At 53.4% G+C, this 21,396-nt stretch overlaps 1 protein-coding gene and 1 long non-coding RNA gene across 4 annotated transcripts in view; both read right to left on the reverse strand.

The window, feature by feature from the left end:
- Nucleotides 1–389: 389 nt before the first annotated feature.
- LOC128081861 (uncharacterized) lies at nucleotides 390–3,837 on the reverse strand. Of its 2 annotated transcripts, none has more exons than XR_008207430.1 (3): nucleotides 3,602–3,837; nucleotides 2,306–2,463; nucleotides 390–1,464 (listed from the first exon to the last, which is right to left on the reverse strand). It is a non-coding gene; the product is annotated as an uncharacterized LOC128081861 (long non-coding RNA). The 2 variants fall into 2 exon arrangements; XR_008207431.1 differs by lacking the exon at nucleotides 390–1,464 and adding an exon at nucleotides 1,927–2,010.
- A 7,934-nt stretch (nucleotides 3,838–11,771) lies between these two features.
- Nucleotides 11,772–21,396, reverse strand: part of SENP5 (SUMO specific peptidase 5) — a 39,679-nt gene continuing 30,054 nt past the window's right edge. Inside the window, exon 10 of one of the 2 annotated variants that reach the window (XM_052685540.1) lies at nucleotides 11,772–11,986. In XM_052685540.1, coding sequence (XP_052541500.1) covers nucleotides 11,960–11,986 — 27 coding nt within the window. In that variant the 3' untranslated portion in view covers nucleotides 11,772–11,959. Of the gene's footprint in view, nucleotides 11,987–17,019; nucleotides 17,324–21,396 lie in introns of those variants that run through there. The other variant, XM_052685539.1, reaches the window with a different exon arrangement.

Here is a 21,396-nt window from a genome sequence, read left to right on the forward strand (position 1 = left end):
ACCATGCAGGATAACACCAGGTGAGGAAGAGCATCCAGGCGCTCCTAAGTCAGCCCCGTGGCTGAGAAAGGTGAGTACCGAGCGCTTCCATCACACTGGCACAGCGATTATAACACCAGCCAAATGGTTACAGAGGCTGGAGGGCTTCATTTAAATAAATAATAATAATTTAGCTTCCAAATTGCTCCCACATTGAGGTGCTCCAGGCTTTGCGCAGCACAGCAAAAGCCATCTCAAAAAGAAACAACAACAAAAAGCACAGTAAAATGTTATCAGAAAAACACTACTCATTAAAATTAACAATTAAAACAAATTAGAAAGGCTCTACTGACACAGAGGGGGAGGAAGAGCATCCAAACAAGGAGAAACGCCGGGTAATTTTTAGTTACTGATAAGTAAAATAATGGTCTCATTTAGTACTGATTACCTAGAATTATTTAATTTTATTTCAAATTATTCAATTTTTGGTTGAGGTTAACTAGTAATTTTTAATTACCGTTACATAATGCAATGACGAATGGCTCTTATTTCCCCCTGCCCGCGCAGAGGAGTGGAGGAAATCAATAGGCATTCCTGGCAAATTATCCGGCGACTGGATGAAATGATAGCAGCCTTCCCCATTAGCGGGAAGCGCCGAGCCGTGGCCGGGTGCGAGCTGTGGGGCACGGCGCTGGGAAGGAGGAGGATGCCGTCGGAGCTGCAGGGCAGGCTGGGCGCCCGCAGCACCAGCTCCACGAGGGGGATTTTGGGGTAGCTTTGAGGAGCGTCGGGTTGGGAGCAGGCGGAGCCGCGTTTAGGGAAGCGGTGCTCTGCCTGTTTTTAGTGAAGAGCCGCTCTGCCACAGCTCTGTGGCTGTGTCATTGATTTTTCTTACTAATGGAAACAACCGGCAGGACTGAAAATATTTGCAAACTGCTCAGGTCAAAAGAGGGAACGGCAACAACAATAGCACGGGGGGGAGGGCAGTGCAGAGCCACACCGTGCCGCTTCCCCCCGACTCTCAGGGATGCTTTCTTTCCCCTGGGTACGCTGGCGACCCTGTTTGCCTGCTTGTTATCTTCAAGCAGCTGCACTCCCTGGGCATTCACCTCAAGTGGAACTGCCTCAATTTGTTAAGGACTGAGGATGGGAAGCGTCAGAGGAAGGGGCAGTGGGACAAGCGTCCCCGGCTCCATCCCGAATCTGTGCACAGCTCTGAATGGCCACAATCCACCTCCCCACCTGCGGGAGAGCTGCCGTGGCTCCACCACTGCATGGGAAGGCAGGATCGGAGCTCAAAGCGGCCCTGATAAAGCAGAGATGGAGCCAGGAAAAACGGGAGGGCGTTCAACAGAGTGTGCACGAGGTTCAAGCCAGTGAACGCTGGGGGTGATGGGGAAATGCCTAAACAAACGCAGGGAGAGCTGGCAAGGCAGCTGTCTGCAGACCAGGGCTGGGGGCTGTAACGGAGGCAGGAGCACTGCACTGCAGCAGGAAAAAAAAAAAAACAGAATGATTAAAAAAGGAGCATTGTTCTGAGCTACAAAAACAGCATCTCGCCTCCAGCACCCCCCCCAGCGCCGGTCTCAGCGGGGAACAAGCCCTGATTTGGTCACCGCCACGTAGAGGAGGTGGGAAATAAACAGCGAGAGCATGGCCAAGGGTGGGGAGAGGTGCCAGGGTTCTGGCAAATCCCCATCCATCTGCAGAGGCCATCCAGCCCACGGAGGGGGGGCTGCTGCAGGAGGAACTGCACTGAGCAAAATCGCAGTTCTGCTGCGAAGAGCCCTGAAGCTCCCAACCCAGAGGGGGGAGGAGGTACAGCAGAGCCCCACCAGGAGCAGTTGGGGCCGGGCTGAAGCCATCACATCTTTTTGTGTGGAGCTGGAAGGGGATGGGGAGCACCTCCCCCCCCAAAATACACACACTATGCTCATGTCAGCTCCAGCCGTCACCTCCAGCCCGTCACATCCAGAACATGGCCATGGGGCAGAGCCACAGAGCTGGAGTGCTGTTAGCGGCTGCTCCTTTCTATTTAAATGAAAGGAATAACTGTGAAGCATGATAAAAATCTCTATCTCTCCCCTCTGGCTTGCAGATAGGAGCCCCACAACTGTTCCTATTGGAAATTCAATTCCAATCAGCGTGTTGGCAGGAAAGGATTAGGGCTGGTGCCAAAACACATTCATTCCAGCCAGCGCTTCCCGGAGCCTCCCCAGGGCCACCCCAGTGCCCACCAAGGGCCGGTTGCAGGACACTGGCTCCTCCCACGTCCCCAGTTTGTCCTGTGGGGGTATGGGTCACCCACTGAGGTGTCACCACACACCTCTCCATGCTCATCGTGGGCACAGGGTGCGCGTTGCTGGGAGCCCTGACGCAGCAAAGCACATCCCGTGGGGTTTGGTTGCCTTGCTCCATGTGGGATGCTGGAGATGGAGCCAGGAGCGGAGAACTTTGAGCCATCAGAATTTTTAGGAGATAAAGCTGGATAAAAAGGAGGAAGGTAGAGGCATTACCCACAGCATCTTATCTGATCTGGCACCCAGGCCTACTATTGCCTCCACTTCCCTGTCTCGAGGAGGTTTTTAAACGCGTGCAGCTACAAATCACCCCTTCCAGTTGAAGTGTCAGATTAAATCAAGACAAACGCTCCCCTGTTCCACACCCCCCCTCTGCTGGGCCCGTTCCCAAACCCCCACCTCTCCCTGCCTGGCACCACCCCAAGCTTTGCCCTGGGAGACCGCTTCAGCCCCAGTGCCGCCAGCAAGGAAGTTTTCGCAACAGGCAGATCGCCGTCAGGCTGCCCCGGTCCCCCCTTTAAGCTCATTACCGGAGAGCTGGAACTCATCCTGGCACCCAGAGGGCCCCACATCCTGCAGGGGCGGGCACCTCCTGTCCCCACTTCAGGGCTGAAGCTGAATCCAAAGACAGAAAACTGGTGAGAAATTCACTTTTACGCAACCATGAGAGGGATGCATGGGACCCGCTGCCCTAAGATACAGCAGGGCAGAGATTTCTGTGAGATTTATGAAGAAGAACCGACATTTCTGCAGCTAATAAAAGTTCCTGCAGCTCGGGTGAGTCAAGGCAGGTAAAGAGAAGGTGCCTGGAGGGGAGGTGAGGCCATGTGCTCTGGAGCATGAGCTAATGACTAATAGCAGAAGACAAAGAAGAAAGCACTCCTGGGAGGCTGGGTTTTTCCTGCGTACCAGGTGTTTGCTCGTACCTTCTCTGAAGGCCCTGGCACATGTTACTGCACGACAGGCTCTGCGATGAGCCACATCCCAGCCTCGCCTCGGGACATCAACTCCCCCCCCTCCTAAATTTCCACGTGTTGTTTTGGTTTTAAACGAGAGCCAGATCTCCTAAAGCCTTTATCATTAATCCTGCTGACACACAGCCTGACCACAGGCACTGGGAAGCACCGCGTGGGGCTGGCGGGGCCCCAGGAGCTGGGGGTCCTCACGGGTGAAGGCACTGAGGACACCAGGTTAACATGGACCCACATGCCAGGTGGGGGGAGGGCCAGGCCAGAGCAATGCTGTGGGCACAGCCCTTTCCAAGCATCCATCCCTACGCCCAAGCACACACAGAGCCCTGACCCCATCCTCCTGCTGCTTACCAGCACTTGTGGTGCGCCTGCCACTGACATCCATCACCTTCAGCCTCCCCAGGAGATCTGCAGGGAAGGAACACTCGTTCTCGAGTTGAATGTTTATTGACAGGGCTGCAGTGCACAGCTGGAAGCTAAGCATCCAAAACTGGAAGTCTCTGCTCAAGAATCTCCACGCAGTCAGCTGAGCAGCACTGAGACTGAAAGCTGCTAGCACAAAAAGCTCAGACCCCATATTGCTCCTCCATTTCACACTGCCACTGGGGAAAGCCAACCTGCCCAGCCCTGAGCCTTAAAAAGGCACAGCTGGGGCTGAGTGGGGAGACACAGATGTGGGCTGCAGGGCCCATCACATGGGGCTGCCTGTTAGAAAGTGAGTTTTGCACTGAGTGGGAGCAGTTTGCTCCATCCTGATACAGCAAAAAGCTCCACCTGTGGGAGCACTTTGGAGGTTCGTTATGAAGATGCTCTCCTCTCCTTGCTCATTTAAAAAAATAAACCAATCAGCAAAGGAATCCCATGGAGTTTTGCTTTCCAGACCCAATTTGGGACCCCTGGGCACCTCCCTGTGTCCTCTGTGGGCAGCCCCTGCTGCAACTCGCAGAGCACGGGTGAGGGAAGTGACCCAGGCAGCAACCTCAGGGAGCGAGGGAAGGGGTCCAGGGAGGACTTTCCGCAGCACAATCCAAGAATTAAAAAAGACTTTATATATTAAGGCTAGAACACTTGAGTGAAATATTAAAGCCCACTGACTGAAGAGGCAGCGGATGTTACACTGGGAAGTTTGCCCTTCCACGATGCTAGGCTCAGAAGGGCCGTGGGAGCACCCCGGTGTTCCCGGTGTGCTGGTGGAATGTTGGTGATGTTGACGTGACCCGTCCCCTCCCACTGCTTCCTTTCTGCAAGTGACCCTGAGGGAAGTCGGAGGAATTAGGGATTAACAGAGAAAAATACGTTGCCTAATTAAAAAGCGATATAATCAGGTGTGAGCCCAGGAACTGATGGGTTTTAAATCCTTGCATTGAGCTGCTGGCTGAGGGAAGCAGTTCCTGCTGGGAACCCAACCCCACGGTGCTCCTTGACTGCAGTTCTCTCACCTCCCAGCAGAGCTCCCAGCCCCCAGACTGGCCGTCTTCATTGGGATGAACTGGAAAACCCCAGCCCCCGTCCCCTGTGCTGCAGTGAGGTTTGTGCCACGGGGCCCTGCTCACGCTGCAGTGACATCTCCCGTGGTTTCCAAGTTACCACCATCTGAAATTGTGTTTAGATGAGAATAGCGGCTTTCATTAATGTGTAACATGTCCCCCGTGTGCCTAGAAAGCTCAGAAAGCGGCAGAAAAATTAAAAGTCATAATGTATTTTTTATTCTTATTGATTTTTAAGCCTATCTCATTTTAGGGACCTGGCTCGTAATTTCTGAGCGCTTGTGGGATGGCGTAAAGTTCCCGAGGCCTCATGATAGGATTTTACAAAGGCTTTTCCGCGTGTTTTATTTTTTAGTAACCTTGATAGCTAAACCCAGCCTCGTGGAGAAACGATTTTAATATTCAGGCCGACAAAAATAATTACTTCCCAGCGTCGTGGGGCAAACCATCCGCACCGGGCTGCGCAGAGCTCCCCATCGCAGGGGCAGTGGGGCAGCTCTCAGCTCAGCTCTCTGCCCAACCCCGGGGCTTTTCCTTTTCCCAGTGCCCCGTCCCCTGTGGAGCATCCCCAGGTGAGGAGGCCCCAGGATGCCGGGCACCTCCAGCAGCGGTGCTGTCTCGGCCATCTGCGTGGGCTCCACGTGCGGCCGTGCTTTAATCAGGGCTTCGGGATCCTTCCTGTGGCCGCCCGGGGCAGGGGATATTTTAACTCTAAACACATTAGCGTGCGAGATTGAAAGGTAACGCGTCCTCCCCGGGCTGCTGAACAATGGAAAGGAACCTGGCTTTCATTTGCACAAAGCACGCAGTGGGAATTTCCCTAATCAAATAAAAAGAAAATGAAAAACTCTCTCTCTCCCTCTCTCCGAAAGTTTAATTCTCTTAATTACATTAATTGGAGAAATGCAGGATCCTCCTTTGTGCGTGGTTCTCTGTGGAGGAGAGGAGGCTGCGGGAAGGGGCTTTTTTGGGGCCACCCCACAGCTACCAGTGGCAGTGCAGAGGCCGGATGGAGTCTGGCAGTGAGGTGCAGCAGTGATGCCCCGTGCTCATCTTTGGAGCCAAAGCACTGCACCTGGGGCTGAACCCATGCCTGGACAATGTGACTGGATGTTCCTACCCCACCGTCTGCATCAGGTTCCTATCAGGTGTCAGAAGGGAGAAGCAAGAGAAATTCGGGGGTACTTCATGACTGGGGGTGGCACAAAATTTGGTAAAAGGGATTTGGAAGTCGTACCTACACTGAACTGAATCTCAATAGCATCCAGCTCATCCTACTGCTCCACTTTGGCTAAGAAAACAACTAATAAAGGAGAAATGCTGATTGCTCTGCACTTGGGAAAGTTGCCTTGCTTGGGAGATTGCAGTCCGTGCTCTGGACAAGATCGCTGGGCAACCAAAGTGTCAGCGCTGGGGAAGCAGAGCAACTCCATCCCCATTCTCATTGTCACCCCCAACCCCATCCCCATCTCCATCCCCACCCGCTGCCCTGCCAGCTCTGTGGCGCTCAGCCAGGAGCCCTCTCCCCAGCCAGGAAAGGTGATGCTCTCTCTGTATTTAATATGTAATGGGAAAAATCTGTGTTCGATGTGTACTCTCTGAAAAAAAAAGGAAAAACATAGAAGAAAATGGACACAGCCAGACCATTTGGCTGAATGCTTTCATTTGGTTAAAAAAAAAAAAAAAGAAAAGAGTCACCTTTGCAGGGAGCTCACATCTGGAAAATTCCAGCCCTAATGACATAAGTTACGAAGAATTGAAAATTGGGATCAGAGAGGAACTGAGCACAGAACCCCAGTATCCTGCGCAGCATTTGGGTGGAGGTCACAGCTGGGGCTCCTACGGCTTGGGGGCTCTGAATGATGGGTCAAGGGGGCAGGAGAGGGCCAGGGCTTCTTCAAGGCGTCCCCTGCTTTGGGAACAGTTGCTAAAAGGAGTCGCGGATTGCATGCAGCATCCTTCACCCCAAGCACCTCCTTTTCTGCTGTCCTGGTTCAGGTAGGGCTGAAGACATGGCTCAGCCTGGGGCTGCATGCAGAGCCGAGCGCACGGATCTCTCTTTGTTTCACTCTGGTTGTGCTCAGCTGGGGCAGCTTTGTGCCAGAAGCCTCCTAAGTGAGTTTACTCCTGGCTTGCAGCAGGCCGGCTGGTGCCAAGAAACGCACAGGTGCAAATTAAATCAATATACCTGGCTCTTGGTGGCGGGGAGGGTCTCGGTGGAAGGGTTTGCACTGCACTCACTGGGTCCGCTTTCATCTAGCTGGGGCCATGCAGCTTCCGCTCCTCCACCAGCACAGCTGTGGCTGCCCCTAATTAGGGCTGGTGGGACTCAGGGCAACGTGGGGTGCTCAGCTCTTGGATGGGGTTTTGGGCTTAGGGTGCCCCAACCTGCCTAGGGGAGATGCCAAGCAGGAACCAGAGCACAGACAGGAAGAAAGGAGCCCAGCCTCATCTCTCTCTGATTTGTTTTGTTGCTCTGCACTGTTTACGGGTGCCCAGGCATAGACCTGGTGGCATCAGGATGTGCCCAAAGCATCCCAGTGTCATCTCGGAGCAGACAGAGAAGAGGGCAGCACCAGAAATCCACCCCCACCCCTCCCCACTGGGATGGAAAGCAGGGAGGGATCAGCGGTGTTATTTTACTTAATTTACGACTAAATGCCCCCAGAAGAGTTTAGCCCTTATTACAGAGCTGTAATGGCCTATTAAGGGAGCAGCGTTCCCTGGAAAGCAGCCCGGTGTCAGTGACTCCTTATGGAGATAAGAGCCCAATAGTCACACGCTGAGCAGTTGGGGCAAGGATGCAGGGATGCTGCCTGCCCACCCCCAAGTGCTCCCAGAGATGGAAGCTCTGTGATGGGGGAGGAATCCCCCACACTCATAAATCCCCAGATCCTCACTGCACACTTCGTAATGGCAGCAAATGGGAAGTGCTGTCAGAAAATCCTCATTTTCTTTTGTGGCAAGTCACATCCAGAACGTGAAGAGAGGAACGACAACAGTAATATTGCTCAATTGCTGCTTAAAAATCCCATTCTGGGTATGGTTGCAGGCTCTTGCACTGCTTGGTCCTTGGAGCAGGGCAGTGCCCTGGAGCCCGGCTGCCTCCCACCGCTGAGATCAATTAATTAATTTCGTATGGTGCTTTCAGAAGAGGGATCCCCCTCCCACCCTCAGCGCATCATTCCTGAGTGCGATCGGCCCTTGGCTCCTGAGTTTGTTATTGAACAGGGAACGTTTTCTCAGCAAAAAGTAAGGCTGAGCGATAAGGGCTGTGCAGGAACTGATAGAGACTTTGCAGATCGAATATGATGTTGTTTATTTGACTATGATGTATATTTAAAGGTCTCAGTTACAACTGGCCCCGGGCAATCTCTAATGAGCTGCAGCTGCCTGGACTCTCATTAGCTTTAATGACATCTTCTCAGTACATTTTTCTTGGGGTAAGACCTTGTCCTTTCTATGGTTGCACACACACTAAAACCAAGAGACATCTCACCCTAAAAGGGCAGCCAACTCAAAACAGTGGAGCAATGATAAATGATGCAAGTGCCCAGAAGAGACAAACCTTTCCTGGAAGAGTCATTGTTTATTTAAGGCAAACGAAATGTAATTTACTTTGGCACGCCTTCGAATTAGTCTGGGAGGTATTTGCGTGGAGGCTCAAGAAATAGGTAACAAAGTCGCCGTGTGTGTTAGGCAAAGATCAATTTGCAATTTCCCTGATTTTCTGCCATTCGTCTCATTCAATGGGCAATCACCCGTGCTCTGCTGGCCTCCGGGCACAGAGGGCACAGGGGGATCTCCGTGGGGAGAGCCAGGATCAGAATGGAGCCCGGAGGCAGGAGCGGCAGCGCGCCCTTGGGGCCGTGCCCCACCGTGCCCAGCGCCCGCCGGGGCCGTGAGGGGCGGATATCCTCTGGTGACGGCCCCTCCTGAAGCAGAGCCCTTATCCTGCCTCCATCTCTACTCTGAGCATCAGGGGAGCAGTCATTAATCATCCGCCCCGTCCCTCCATGGGTGCACAATGGACTTCTTTATCCCGCGCTTCAGCAGCGCTGACATGTACAATAACAATCAGCCCTGACGTATCTGTACTGCACCAAAGAGCCTCACTCAAAAGGTTCCTTTGCAACATCGCGGGTCAGAGTTAAAATGTATTGGTTTATTGTGAGGCAGAGCGGCGCAGATCATATCGGAGATGCGTGCTGGTTCCTAGGGAGCGGCGTGGCGTCGCCAAAGCATCTTTTGGGCTGCGGGGCAGGAAGGTGATGCCAGCTTAGAGGGGTGGGTTTCCATTGTGACCGCTTTCTCATGGACTCCTTCCAGTGGGGAACTTTGGCTCTTTCTCCCCTTCCAAAAGAAGAGCTGCTGGCAGTGCGCAATGGGCACCGAGGCACCATCTGAAGGGCACGACAGAAATTGGGTTGAACTCTATCTCCCAGCTGGCGGCTTCCCCTCCCCAGTCCTGCAGCCACACGCAGCCACGGCTTCACCTCTCCCAGCTGCACAGCCCTCCAGCATGAGGGGGCTTTGTGCAGGAGCAGTCACAGGTGTGCACCAAATGGGAGAGGGAGAGCCCAGGGCAGCATCCCCTGGTGGGAGTGGGGATGGGGGCACCGCATAGCGCATGGGTTTAAAGCTGGGTTAGGAATTTTTAGGCCCTCCTTAAATTCCTGGGCTCCCAAAGGCCACTGAGCCAGCAGAGGTATTTCTGGACAAGTTGCAGGAGCTACCAAATAACTGGGGAATGCTAAAAAAATAAAGCAAGGCAGGGGGTGGGGGAAATAAAAACAGGAAACAGGTGGGCTTTGCTTTTCCTTTTTTTTTTCCCCCTCATTTCACTGCTTTTTGCAGGGAAAGCTGGCTCCCCAAAGCTCAGATTGAACAGTTCTCAGGGAAATAAAACACAGCTCATTAATGACAGAGCGCTTTGTAGCACACCGCTGTGCCCATGTGCACAGTCCTGGCTCTCCGCAGGTTACGTGTCCCCAGGTGGAGGGCAGAAGGGAGCTGGGGCAGAGCCCACCAGCACCATCCTGGAGCTGTGAGCCCCTTCCCTTTGTCCTGTTCCCACCGGTGGGGCCATGTGTGCCCATGTGCCCCTTCTCCAGGTTGTGGGCCCCAGTTCTTTCCTTGGTTCCAAGGTCGTTCACTCTGAAACAGGGCAGAAAGCAGAATTTCATTCCCTAGTTATGTCTTCCAGAGCCACGCTGCTTGCTTTTGCATTTGGATCTGTTTTCCGTGCTGTCCTGAGAGAAGGGAGCAAAGCAATTTTCTATTTACTCCAAAATTCCAAGCGAGCAATTTTGAGGATCTGGAGACTGTCAGGGAGAGGTTACTGCTCTGTGTTCGCGGGGAGGAGGAGAGCAGAAGTGATGGGCGCTGTGCACGGCGCGGGAGCGCCGACGGCTGAGCTGTGCGCTGCCTCCAGAAAGCCTTCCCTGAGCACCCAGACTGGTAACTATTACGGGATGTGTGAGTAATTCCTAGATAATTTTTTAAGCATTTGGACAAAAAACAATGCATAATGAAAACATTACGCTATTGTCGTGATGCTGACACTGTTGGCCAGATCCTCAGCTGCTGTGAATCACGGTCTCTCCTTTGACTGGAGCAGAATTATGCCTCATTTATCCCAGCTGGGGATGAAGCGCAGCGGCCCCGCTTGTATCACCATCACCCAGCGGCTCGGAGCCCTGCCGTGAGCGGCTCCTGTGGGCATGGTGGTGCTAGGAGGCCAACGGTTGGACAAGACCATCATTAAGGTTGGTCTTTTTCAATCTCAATGATCCTGCCATGCTACGACCCACGAGGCCAGGCAGCACCTGGTTGACAGAGAGGGGTAAACAGCCGGGTGGCTCTTAGTGCTCATTGACTAATTCCTACATACATGCTCTTAAGAACATGGAATAATTCATTGTAATTACTGTTGGCTGGGTTCTGTTTGAAGAAGGCAGTGCCATTTGAAGGGGTTTTTGAAAAGCGTTGAATAGGGAGGCAATTATTATTATTTTTTTAAATATGTTTAAGGATTATAAAAGTAATTACTGCCCTCAAGCCAGGATGTCTAATTATGTTAAATTGTGGCTTAAGACGGAAAAACTTCCAGCCTCATCCTCGGGTGGTGCACACGTGGCAGGGACGGGGCAGCCCGGCATCCTTTCGATGGAGAAATGATGGCAAAAAGGGAGAAATGGGAAAATCAGGAGGGCAATGGACACAAGGGACCACTGGGTGCCCACTGGGTATCCCCATCCCCGCAGCCATGGGCACGAGCACGCCTGCAGGGAGCAGCTGCTTGGGGAAAAGGGCACACCGACCCCTCAGGGGCCTCTTCCTGCCCTGGTTCTCGCTGTTTTCCTATGGGAGCCCTTCACAAGCAGCGAGAGAGAAGTATGCGTTTATTTTTCGAGCTCGCCTTTTGACTCCGACTCCCCTCTGTTCTTCTGCCAACGTGCGAGAAACAAGTTCAGGTTTTAAAAGGCAACCTGAAATGTGCGTGCACGCACAGAGCTGCTTTATTTTTACAATGCTGTGATTTATGGGCCAGCTTGGGGCGGGGAGGGGGGGGGTGCTTGTGAGTTGGGATCCTTTGAAGGCTGTCCATCGCGGGACAGAGCCACAGCCTCCATGACGGGGTGGGGGCTGTGGGTGTGCGGGAATGGGACGAGGAGGAGGAGAGGAGGAGCATCTCCCTGTGCCGCGGGGGTGAGAGGCAGAGCTGTGTGTTGGAGGTGTGCGAGGAGATGTTTAGACACAATGTGGGGCGGAGATGGATGGCAGCCAGGCAGCTGTGCCATGCTCCTATAAGAGATCAGGCTCCATCCTCAGCCCCCTCCCAGCATCAGGGGCTGCAGTGCAGATGTTGGGTTGCTGCACCCCGCGTCCCCTTCTCCCCCAGGCAGGTGGGACTCCTCCTGCACATCTCCACCCAACCTAACCCCAACCAACCCAACCTTCCAACGTTGATACCACGCTCCAGCCAAGCTGGAGAGGGCAGGAGCGAGTACAGCAGACTGTTTTTCCAAGCATTTTTAAGCACTTCCAATTGTTTATCGTTATTGTTGCTAGCACAACTCTCATCACTTCTCAGCCCGGCTTCCCGCCGTCTTTGGGCGATTCTCCCATCAGCAGGAGGCCCAGGGGGCTGCTTGGCTTTGTCCCCCAAGGCACACATGGAAGCAGTTCTTGGTGGTTTGGGTCTTTTGTACACTGCGGATTACAACAGGTCTCTCCTGTAAGAAGTCTGGAAAAGGAAGAGCACTAATTGTTATTAACTCTGCCAAAGCCAATAATATCCTCGGGTAATTATCGGTTTACCTAATTTTCCCGCGAGCCTACTGTGTAAACACTCCATTGTGAAGAGGGCATTACTCCCTCCCCGTTCCACCTCGCCGCAGCGCCGGCAGCGCGCTCTGGCTGCTCGGTGCCCATTGCCGTCGGGGCACCTCCTGGCAGGGGCAATGCCAGCCGTCACCACGAGATCCGCCTGCAGCTCAGCCCTGCCCGCTGCCCCACGCTCCGTGCCCCGTGCTCCACGCTCCGCACGTTGGTCCCGTTGTCTCCAGGACCAACAACGAGTGCTGGCGGTGGGGCCGCGTGGCGCGCAGTCAGGGAGCCCGGCCGCGCTCCTTTCATCGCCGCTCGTTTGTTTGGATTAGAGTCGGCTCTCTCCTGGATCCTTTGTTCACTGTTTGTTATTCCACATGCGCCCGGTGCCGCGCGTTCATCTTTATTAGCTCTAATTGCTTCCCCATTCTAATGGGATCTCGCTATTCACGCACAATTGAAAGGAAACGTATTCATTAAAATAATTCTCTTCTAACTGTTGTTCAGTGTCAGTGCTGTCGGTGTGGCTGTCTCAGCCCCCCCGCTCCGTTAGGCCCTTGTTAGGACAGACCGAGCAGCGCTTCATTAAGGATTTGGGGTTAACGTGAACAGCAGGCTGTGGGCTGGGCTGGGTGCAGGTGAGGGCTGTGGCACGGGGGGACTCCTCAGCATCATCACTGAGGGCAGGGATGGGAAGCTGTCCGTTCTAGAGCTTGCAGAGCACTTTTACTGTTGATGGGTGGTACAGGAGCACCTCCTTCCTATGAGCAGTGCCGATGTGCGGGAGCTGCTCCTGCAGCCGGGGTCCTGCTGGGTCACTGCATGGTGCCAGCACCATGGGGCAGCTTTGTGGTGCAGCAGCTGCACCCCCGGGCTACCCCATGCACACCTCACACATCTCCCAGAGCTGACTCTGGTCTGGGAGCTTCGTTTAAAATGCAAATGACTCAGCTTTGCCTAACAGCGATGGCACTAATGGGATGTGAGTTTGTGCCCACTAATAGCATCCTGCCATACTTCTGAAGAAAGTGTCTGCTTTGTCTCTGCATTTGTCTGTGACAGAAGAACATTACCCAGGCCCGGACTTCTATTCTATTAATACATTTGCTTAATTACGCTGTACAGAGAGTGCCAGGCTGGCAGACAGACTGCAGAACCTCTGCTATCACTGGAAGTGCTCCAGTGAAGAAGACAGCGGTGACATCACAGGCAGTGACATCACCCCATGACATGCTCCCCGTGCTCTGCAGCCCCTCTGACCCTGCCCGGCACTGGCACAGTGCAGATGGGGGCCGCCCCCAGCAAAGGGCGCACGCTCAGACAGCGCGACCCTATGGCACGGCCCTGGCATTCCGCTGCCGAGCGCTCCTCCTGCCCCCACCACGAGTTCTCTGTCTTTCTGCATTTCAGCAGCGCCTATCAGGCCCTGCAGACAGCGCGTCGGGTGGACAGGAACCATCTGCCTCCAGGTCAAGTGGCCGTGACAGCCGTCCGCTGGCCGCCAAGGCTTTGCCACCATCTTCGCAGAGCCTCCGGCTGATTGCGGGTATCGCTCCCCGCTCCGTCGCTTTTTATTCATCCTTGGGATGTACTTGAGAGCTGTCAGCTCCTGGAGGCCTGCGTGAAACCTGCACTCGGGATCGATGTGCAGTGGGAGCCCTGAGCCGGGCTGCGGTGTTTCTCCCAGCAGAGGCACCTTGCTTGCACATGTGGGAATGGGGAGCCCAGGGGTACCCAGCAGCAGGGGATGGCTGCAGGCTCTGTGAATTCGTTGTGGGACGCCTTATTCTCTGCCCCAGGTGAGGGGGACGGAGGGCAGGAGAAGCAGGAGGGGATCATTCATGCTTTAGAGAGTGAAAAGAGATTATTCATTTTCGCCCTGTTCTGCACATAAAGCTAGCACTTCCTTTGAGGCAGCCCTCGAGGCCTTCCAACACCCTGACTTCATCAAATTGGAGAAGACTTGAAAACTGAAGCCATTCCACTAGGGCTGGGCTCCTGAAGCTTATAACTGCCAGAGAGGTGGGAGCAGGGTTGGGGGGAGGGGAACCGGGTTGCTCTGCACCCCACAGCCCTCCCTGCTCCTGCCGCCCATGGAGCATGGCCTCTGTCCTGAGCACAGCACAAAGGCAGCGCCGAGCCTCCTTCCTGCAGTGCCTCTGGGAATGGTGCTGGATCAGTCTTGGTGTGTATTTTTTATTTTAGCTGCTAACACATCTCCCTTCTAAGCCTCACTCCAGCTGAAAAGCTGCGTAGGTTTCTGCCTGTATTACTTTACTACACTTTACTAGTTGCCTTTTCTCTTCCCTCCCTTGTCTAGCACCTCTGTTCCCGCCCAGGTTTCCCCCACTGCCTTGCCTTGGTTGATCAACACCATCAGCAGTGCTGCCATACCTGCACGTGGGGCTGCAAACAGCTCTGGGGCTGCTGAGCAGGCTCAAGTTTGTTTGGTCTCCTGAAATCCATACAGCTATTGAGGGCTGGAGCAGGAAGAGCCTCCAGAAGCCCCGTTACCCAATTACCAATTCTGTTCTCTCCATTGAGCTTGACAATAACATTTGTGGGGAATTTAAGAGAGAGCAATGCTCTTCCCTGCTCACAGGAGGAATGAAAGCCTCACTGCCATTGGCTTCCAGATGTCATTTTATATTTTCTATAAAAGTTTGCAGAGACCTCGGCTGGCCCTGGAGACACTATCTGAGGAGCAAGCAGGGAATGCCACTTGCACTTGCATGAGCTGGTGTGGGGCTGCAGCCAAAGTGATGCCTCTGCCACGTGTTGGGCTGCATGGGGAGGGCAGCTTTCTGGGAGCAGCTTTTTGGGAGCAGATCAGGCTGTGGGTAGCAGTCTGAAGAGGAAGAACTCCCCGAGCCTTCAGTTCTGCTCATGGGTTTTATGCAGCTCTCTCCTTGCATCCCACACTCCCAGCATGGCACACCAGGTAGGAGCGGAGCAGGGAGCAGGATGGGCCCTTCTCGCCTTTTTGTTTTGTATCTTCAGGAACACAAGTTGCCATAGGAACCACAGCCCGGGCTCCTCATTAGCAGCCCTGGGTCTGGATGTCAGATGAAAGGAGCTGTTCCCTCTCCAACCCCGGTGTCCTCCTGCCCGGCTGGAGGCAGACAAAGCCGTGCCCGGGGTGGCGGCGTATCCCCGGCTGCCCCAGGGACACGGATGGGTGTTACAGTGGGAGCCGAGCTGTAGCAATGCGCCCGCCTTCACATTGCCTGCCTTCAGCAGCGCCTTTGAAAGCACAAAATGCATCCACTGTTGGCAGCACTGCAGAGCGCAGTGCCCACCCGCCTTCTGACCCTCTCTCCAAGGAGGAGCTATTTAAAGCATTGCATCGAACCACTCCGTCTGCCCGGAGAGGCACTTTGAGCACTTCCCATAGTTCCAGGGCTTGCTGCAGGCAGGGAAGGGCTCCTTGTAGGGCACTGGTGAGGGGATGACCCGCTCACAGCTGCACATCCAGAATGACATCAGCATATCCACCGTTACCTGGCGATGTAATGGCATCAGCTAATCCCCAGTGTCAAGTAATCTGCTGCCACTGGGATGACATGAAGAGAAGCAGAGCTGGACCCATCCCTGCTCATTTGCCCAGCCCTAATCCCAGAGAAGCAGGCTAATAAGGCACGGAGCTCAGTACCTGCTCGCCTTTATTAAATTCCCTGCATCACTCCTACGTTATATCCATCCTTGCCAACTGGATCTGTCCTGCTTCAGAGACAGCAAGAGAGGACACATTTCCAACAAACCCCAGGCTAAAACCTATTTATTTGCTTGCAATATCTGATGAATTTTTATGAATCGTGAAAACGTTTAAAGCAGAAGGAGAACCCAGGGCTGATGCAGCATCGCTCACACCGACCGTGCTGGGACCAGCTGGCCCCCAGCCCCTCACCCTGCCTGCTCCATCCTGCTTTGTCTCCCACACCCACAGATCCTCCAGGAGCGGGAGCCCTGTGGTACGGAGCTGCTCTGTTCACAACAGAACTCCTCCTTGCTGAGCTGGGGATCCACTGACACAGGAGCACAGCCCCACACAGACCACAAATAAACAGCGACAAGTGTGCGCGCTCCTTTCTTTTGCATGCCTGAAAGCTAGAAATAACGTCTGATGCTCAGAAGAAAGGAAATATTTAGTTAGGAGAAGGGGAGCGCTGTAAGAAGGCAAGGCAAACACTATATATTTATTTTTTATGGTGTAAATGGAAAGCCCAAGCGTTTGGCTTCGCTGCATTATTTCACAGCATATCTCTGGCAGAACTCGAGAGCTCCGCTCGCATCCAGCCCTGCAATTACTGCACCGTGCTGCCAAAATGACATCCTAAGAAGAGGCAGAAAGCTTCGCCCCGTGCATGGGAGGGCCACTTTGAGGTGTCAGCAGGGTTTGCAGCTCGGGTCGGAGCACACTAATAAAGCGGTTGAATCTCCATATGGTATTTTGGCACTGAAATGTCAGCTGCTTTTCAGACACTGTACTTTAATCATTTCAGACAGACCCCTTTTAAATGGTTTGTTTAGTTTGCTTGGAGAATAATATTTGTTATTTGGTTTTCAGAATGACTAATAAATGAACTGTCTTTGCTCGGGGAGAATAATGCCACTTAAGCAAAACCTAGTGCCGCCGTTCAGAGCTATTTAATAAGAAATACCTGTCAGTGTCAGAATATATTTACTCTGCATTAGCTTTGAAGAATTGCAGAATTAGTTTTCCCCTTGCTAAGTTTACTTTATGTAAAATGTAACACATGAACTGTGAATATGTGGACAGCAAACAGACTGTATGGATGCATTCATCCTCCTCCGGAAAATGCTGACAGCAGCGAGAGGAACACCTCCGAACAGCAGCGCTGACACCATCAAACACAGGACGTGACAGCTGCCAGGGATCCTCCGCCTGGTTCAGAGGCAAAATCAAACCCAAGGAAACACGCTGTACTCTATTTATCCTCTTGTTTAATCCAGGGGGGAAAGCATCAGCATAATTAGACGCTTTTAACCTTTCGGTTTGAACTCGTGATGGAAGAGAGCGGCGCTGCGCAGGAGCTGAGCCTCACCCTGTGCCTCCATCACAGCCTCACCCCGTGCCTCCATCACTTGCAGAGGGGCTGTGCTGTTGCCATTATCCGTGCAGCTCCGTGTGCATCCCCAACTGGCACAGGCACTGCAGCCATTGGAGAGGCCGGTGGTCGGCTGTGCTAAGAAGTTATTTACTTCCCAGCTGTCTCAGTGGCATCTTGACCATCTGGAAAGAATATGGAAATGAGACTTTTAGCGACTTGGAGTCTCTCTGCTGATAAATTAACCAGGCAGCTCCAGAAGTAGGCACAGCTGATAAAAGCTGGCATTTCTGAGCACGTAGCAGCGTGTACGCACAGATGCAGGTGTGAGCGGATGCAATTCCCCACCTCACCCATGTGTCTGGGTGCCCAGCTCACACTGCTGTGGATTTCCAGGCAAAGAGAGCCCAGCATCCAGCCACAAAATTGATGTGCAGCAGAATGAGGGCCACACGGGGCTGGGTTATGAAGGACTGGGGCCGAGTCCAGCCCTATGGGGAGAGCAGGGCTGGGAGCAGCGCCCACCTCATCCCATCCCAGGCAGGGATCAAGCTGCCCCCAGCACTGTGCATTCACTCCTAGGCAGTGGCAGCAAGCAGGAGAGCAACGCGGCAGGGAAACAGAGCATGCAGCCTGGCACAGGCACAGGGACCTCTCAGCTCCCCTGCCAGCCTCTTACCAGTCCAAAGATGCTGCTGGGCTGAAGTGGGGCTGGCTTCCTTCAGCATGATTCACAGAGATTGCTGCCTGCCTGCCTGCCTGCCTGCCACCAGAGTTCCCAAGAACCAGGGACAGCGGGACAGGAATTGCAGCTGTCTGCCCAGCACTGCAGTTTGAGCCAGGTCTTACCAAAGCCCATCAGGCTGGATGCAGTTTGCTGAGATTAGAGCATGGAGCCCCAAATTTAGCATGGAGAAGAGGAAGTCAGCAAAAGGAATACCCCAGGAGATCAGTGTGTAACAGTGCCAGCGCTCCCCCACTGCCTCCCTGTGACCCCATGGTTTGACTGACACCCAGCAATTCTGTTATAACCCAAACTTTGTGTACAGAAAGCACCAGAGATCTAGAAAAAGTAACAGCCTACCTTGCCAGTTTTCACTCTGGGAGCTAAGTTCCAAAATGATTTGAGCCCCACGCAGTCCTGCTTCATCCAATGGGTTCATTGCCAGCCAGCTCTCCTCCCCAGCACAGCACAGAACCTTCTTGCCATCACCCACAGCCTTTTAACTGGGAACTATGGACACCGTGGAACTGGAGGTTGGATCTGGTGGAGCCTGCCAACATGGGCAGGGGGCTCTTGTGGTGCATTCCTGCTGTGCCCCAGCAGACACGTGAGGTCAGTTAAGGCTCAGCAAAGGCTGAAGGTCCCTTCACACTGGTGTCAGTGATTTCTGGGTGCCAAGAGAAAGCAGAAGAGCAGCAGCCAAGCACCCATCTCCTGAGACCATGGTGCAGCCTGGTGAAATTTTAATGCTTTTCTTCCAATTTTGTTTTGCCTCTACCCATAGGAATGCGTTGAGCTCAGATGTGCCCAGATGGCTCAGGGAAACCCGTGGGACCAGAAAGTGGGATTTACTGGCCGCAATATCATGTAAACATTTGTATACCTTCAAACCCATCATTGTTTTCTTTTAATTGACTGAAAAAAGCAAAGCGTGAAAGCATAAAACCTGGGAAATCATCACAGGGTCTCGAGTGCCCATGGTGCCAGCAGTGCTCAATGCAGATGCAGACAGGAGCCAAAGCTCCCTGCTTGTGCTCATGCTAACGCACACAGCAGCCGAACAAGACGTTTGGCTCTCTCCACACTCTCAGCCCTGCAGCAGGAAGCCGCTCTGTGCTCCATGCTGTACCCCAGTGCTGACCCGGGGCTGCCTCTCTGCCTCCCAGCACTCGAGTGCTTCCAGCAGCAGGGATGGCTGAGGTGAGACCGTCTCCTTTCCTCCCAGGATCACAGGCAGCAGCACTCACTCGCTGAGGAACGTGGCCCTTTTTTTAGTTTTAACTCCCAAAGCACTTGGAGACTCTGCAAAGGCGGGAATTAACCTGGGTTTCTAGACAGAGAGCAAAGCAGTCGATGCTTTAAAGCGGCATTTTAGAGGCAGAGATGATCTTCAAAATGTTCTGACTTCCAGTTTTAAGAGAAACATTTCTCCTTTGAAATTAGCTTAATGAAAGGATCACAAAATTAATTAAAACTCAAAATGAAACGCAACGCTTCGCATCAGGTCGAATGAAACGTTTTAGCGCGCTTTAAAAGGAAATCAGAGATGGTTTTCATTTCCATTAAAGAAACCCTGCTCTCTTTCCCCCAGCTCTGGAAAGCATTTGGATTACACTGATCTGGGAAAAAAGAAGCCCAGCCCTCCTCCTCCTTCTCCTCCTCCTCCTCCATTTCTGCCCATCGCAGCTCATGGAGGGGAATGGCTCTGCCTCCCAGCCCCAAAATGTCTCCCTCTTCCCCCACAGAACAATAAAGGCATTCTGGCAGCGCATAGCGGTGTTTATTTTGGTTTGGGTTGTGTTGCTTCACTGACTCCCTTGGCTGCTGGGGCCGGACAGTGGCACTGTTTGTGATGGAACACACCACAGCTCTTTGCCGTGCCAGAGCCGCCCAGGAGCACTTTGCACCCATGGCTTCTGAGGGCTGCAAGTGGCGCCCAGTGCCCGGCCTGCCCTGTGCCCCACAGCCCGGCCTGCAGCTGGTTTGCATCACCGCGTTCTTCCCATTGCACTGCACAAAGCAGTGCCTGAAGATCTGCCTTTTTCTTTGGCTGAAATGTGACTCTAATTAGATGATAACAAGGCTCTGACTTTCCCTAATTGTAATCCTATCCGTGCGAGGGGACGTTATTAAAATGATTAAAATTACTGATAAAGGGGAGGAAGGACGTTGGGTCAGAAAACGCAGTATTTGGCCCACGGTGCAGAACAACACAGCTCCAGATCTGTCCCCGGAGGACACCTGAGGATGGGCCTGACCCACACCGGGCAGAGGACACCAGTGGTTTCCCACAGCTTGTGGTGATTGCAGGCTGTGCATCTCACAGGGAGACATCTCCCCACAGAGCCCCCAGGGCTGGGGTTGCTTCAAAACGGGGGACGAGCTAAAGCAGCACAGGGAATTCACCCCATGCTTGGGTGGCTGCAGGCAGGCCCATGGGGCACACAGGACACAATACCTCCACAGTTGGAGTCTTCACGACAAAGACCTAAAGGAAAGGTGGATTGGGTGGCAAGAAGTGGATCCAGCCTTCAGGTAGAACAAATGAAGCACAGCTTCATCAGACCTGAGGTTGCTAAGCTGATTGCTGGGCCCAGCTTTTTGCACATCTGCATGTGCTAATGTATGAGTCCCAGTGCAAACATTACCGCTTCACGTGACATGGCTTTTAGACACTCTTTCTGGAAGGTTTTAGTTCCATGAAAGATGGGAAGCAGCATCTGGGGACGAGCAATCAGGCTCTCATCTGCTCAGGTGAAACCAAAGGGAACTGTGTCCCTGTTCATAGAAGGAGCAAGTATTCTATAAGCCAGGCACCTTTCTGTGGGCACAAGCCAGAAACAGAGCAAGTCCTGAAGGCCTCAATTTTCCACAAAGTAATGCTGAAGAGGGCAAGCCTTCATCTTTAGTGCTTCAGAAATCTCGTGAGGCATTGCAGCAGCTATGCTGCATCTCTGGCACAGGAGTAAGCAATGCCCCACAGCCCTGCCGCCAACCCGGCCATCAGGCAGCAACAAGCGAGGACCTACCTGGCAGTTTCTGAGCCCATCACTGCTCCCAGTATTCCCCATGGCATCACTCCTGCTGGACCCCGTGCCTGTGGGACACTGTGCTCTGGAAACCTCAGGCATCTCCCCTGCTGTTTCTCAAAACAGCTCCATGGCTCCTCTAATTTCCTACAGCTGCTGCACACCAGCACAGCAGCACCTGCAGTGTCACCAACCCACCTTGAGAGACAGTAGGGATGTCCCTGGCACAGCCCCATGCCACAGCCCAAGGGATGGGGAAAAGGCTCATGTTGTGATGCTGAAAGATGGCTATACTGACAGAAAGGGGACAGAAAGACACAGGCGGTGAAGCCCTCAGTTTGGGGGCCAGCAGTGAGCATGTGCTGGGGACTTGGGGCAGCTCTCCCCAGCGTCTATTTGCACCCAGGAGCTGAGCACCAGCACACAGAGAAAAGATGGCAGTGCTTCTCAAAAAGTCCTCCTGAGCTCGCGAACCATTTGCAGAGAACAATTTACAGATCCCATT

Source organism: Tympanuchus pallidicinctus, unplaced genomic scaffold (assembly GCF_026119805.1).
Source record: "Tympanuchus pallidicinctus isolate F22 unplaced genomic scaffold, pur_lepc_1.0 scaffold22, whole genome shotgun sequence".
NCBI lineage: Eukaryota > Metazoa > Chordata > Aves > Galliformes > Phasianidae > Tympanuchus > Tympanuchus pallidicinctus.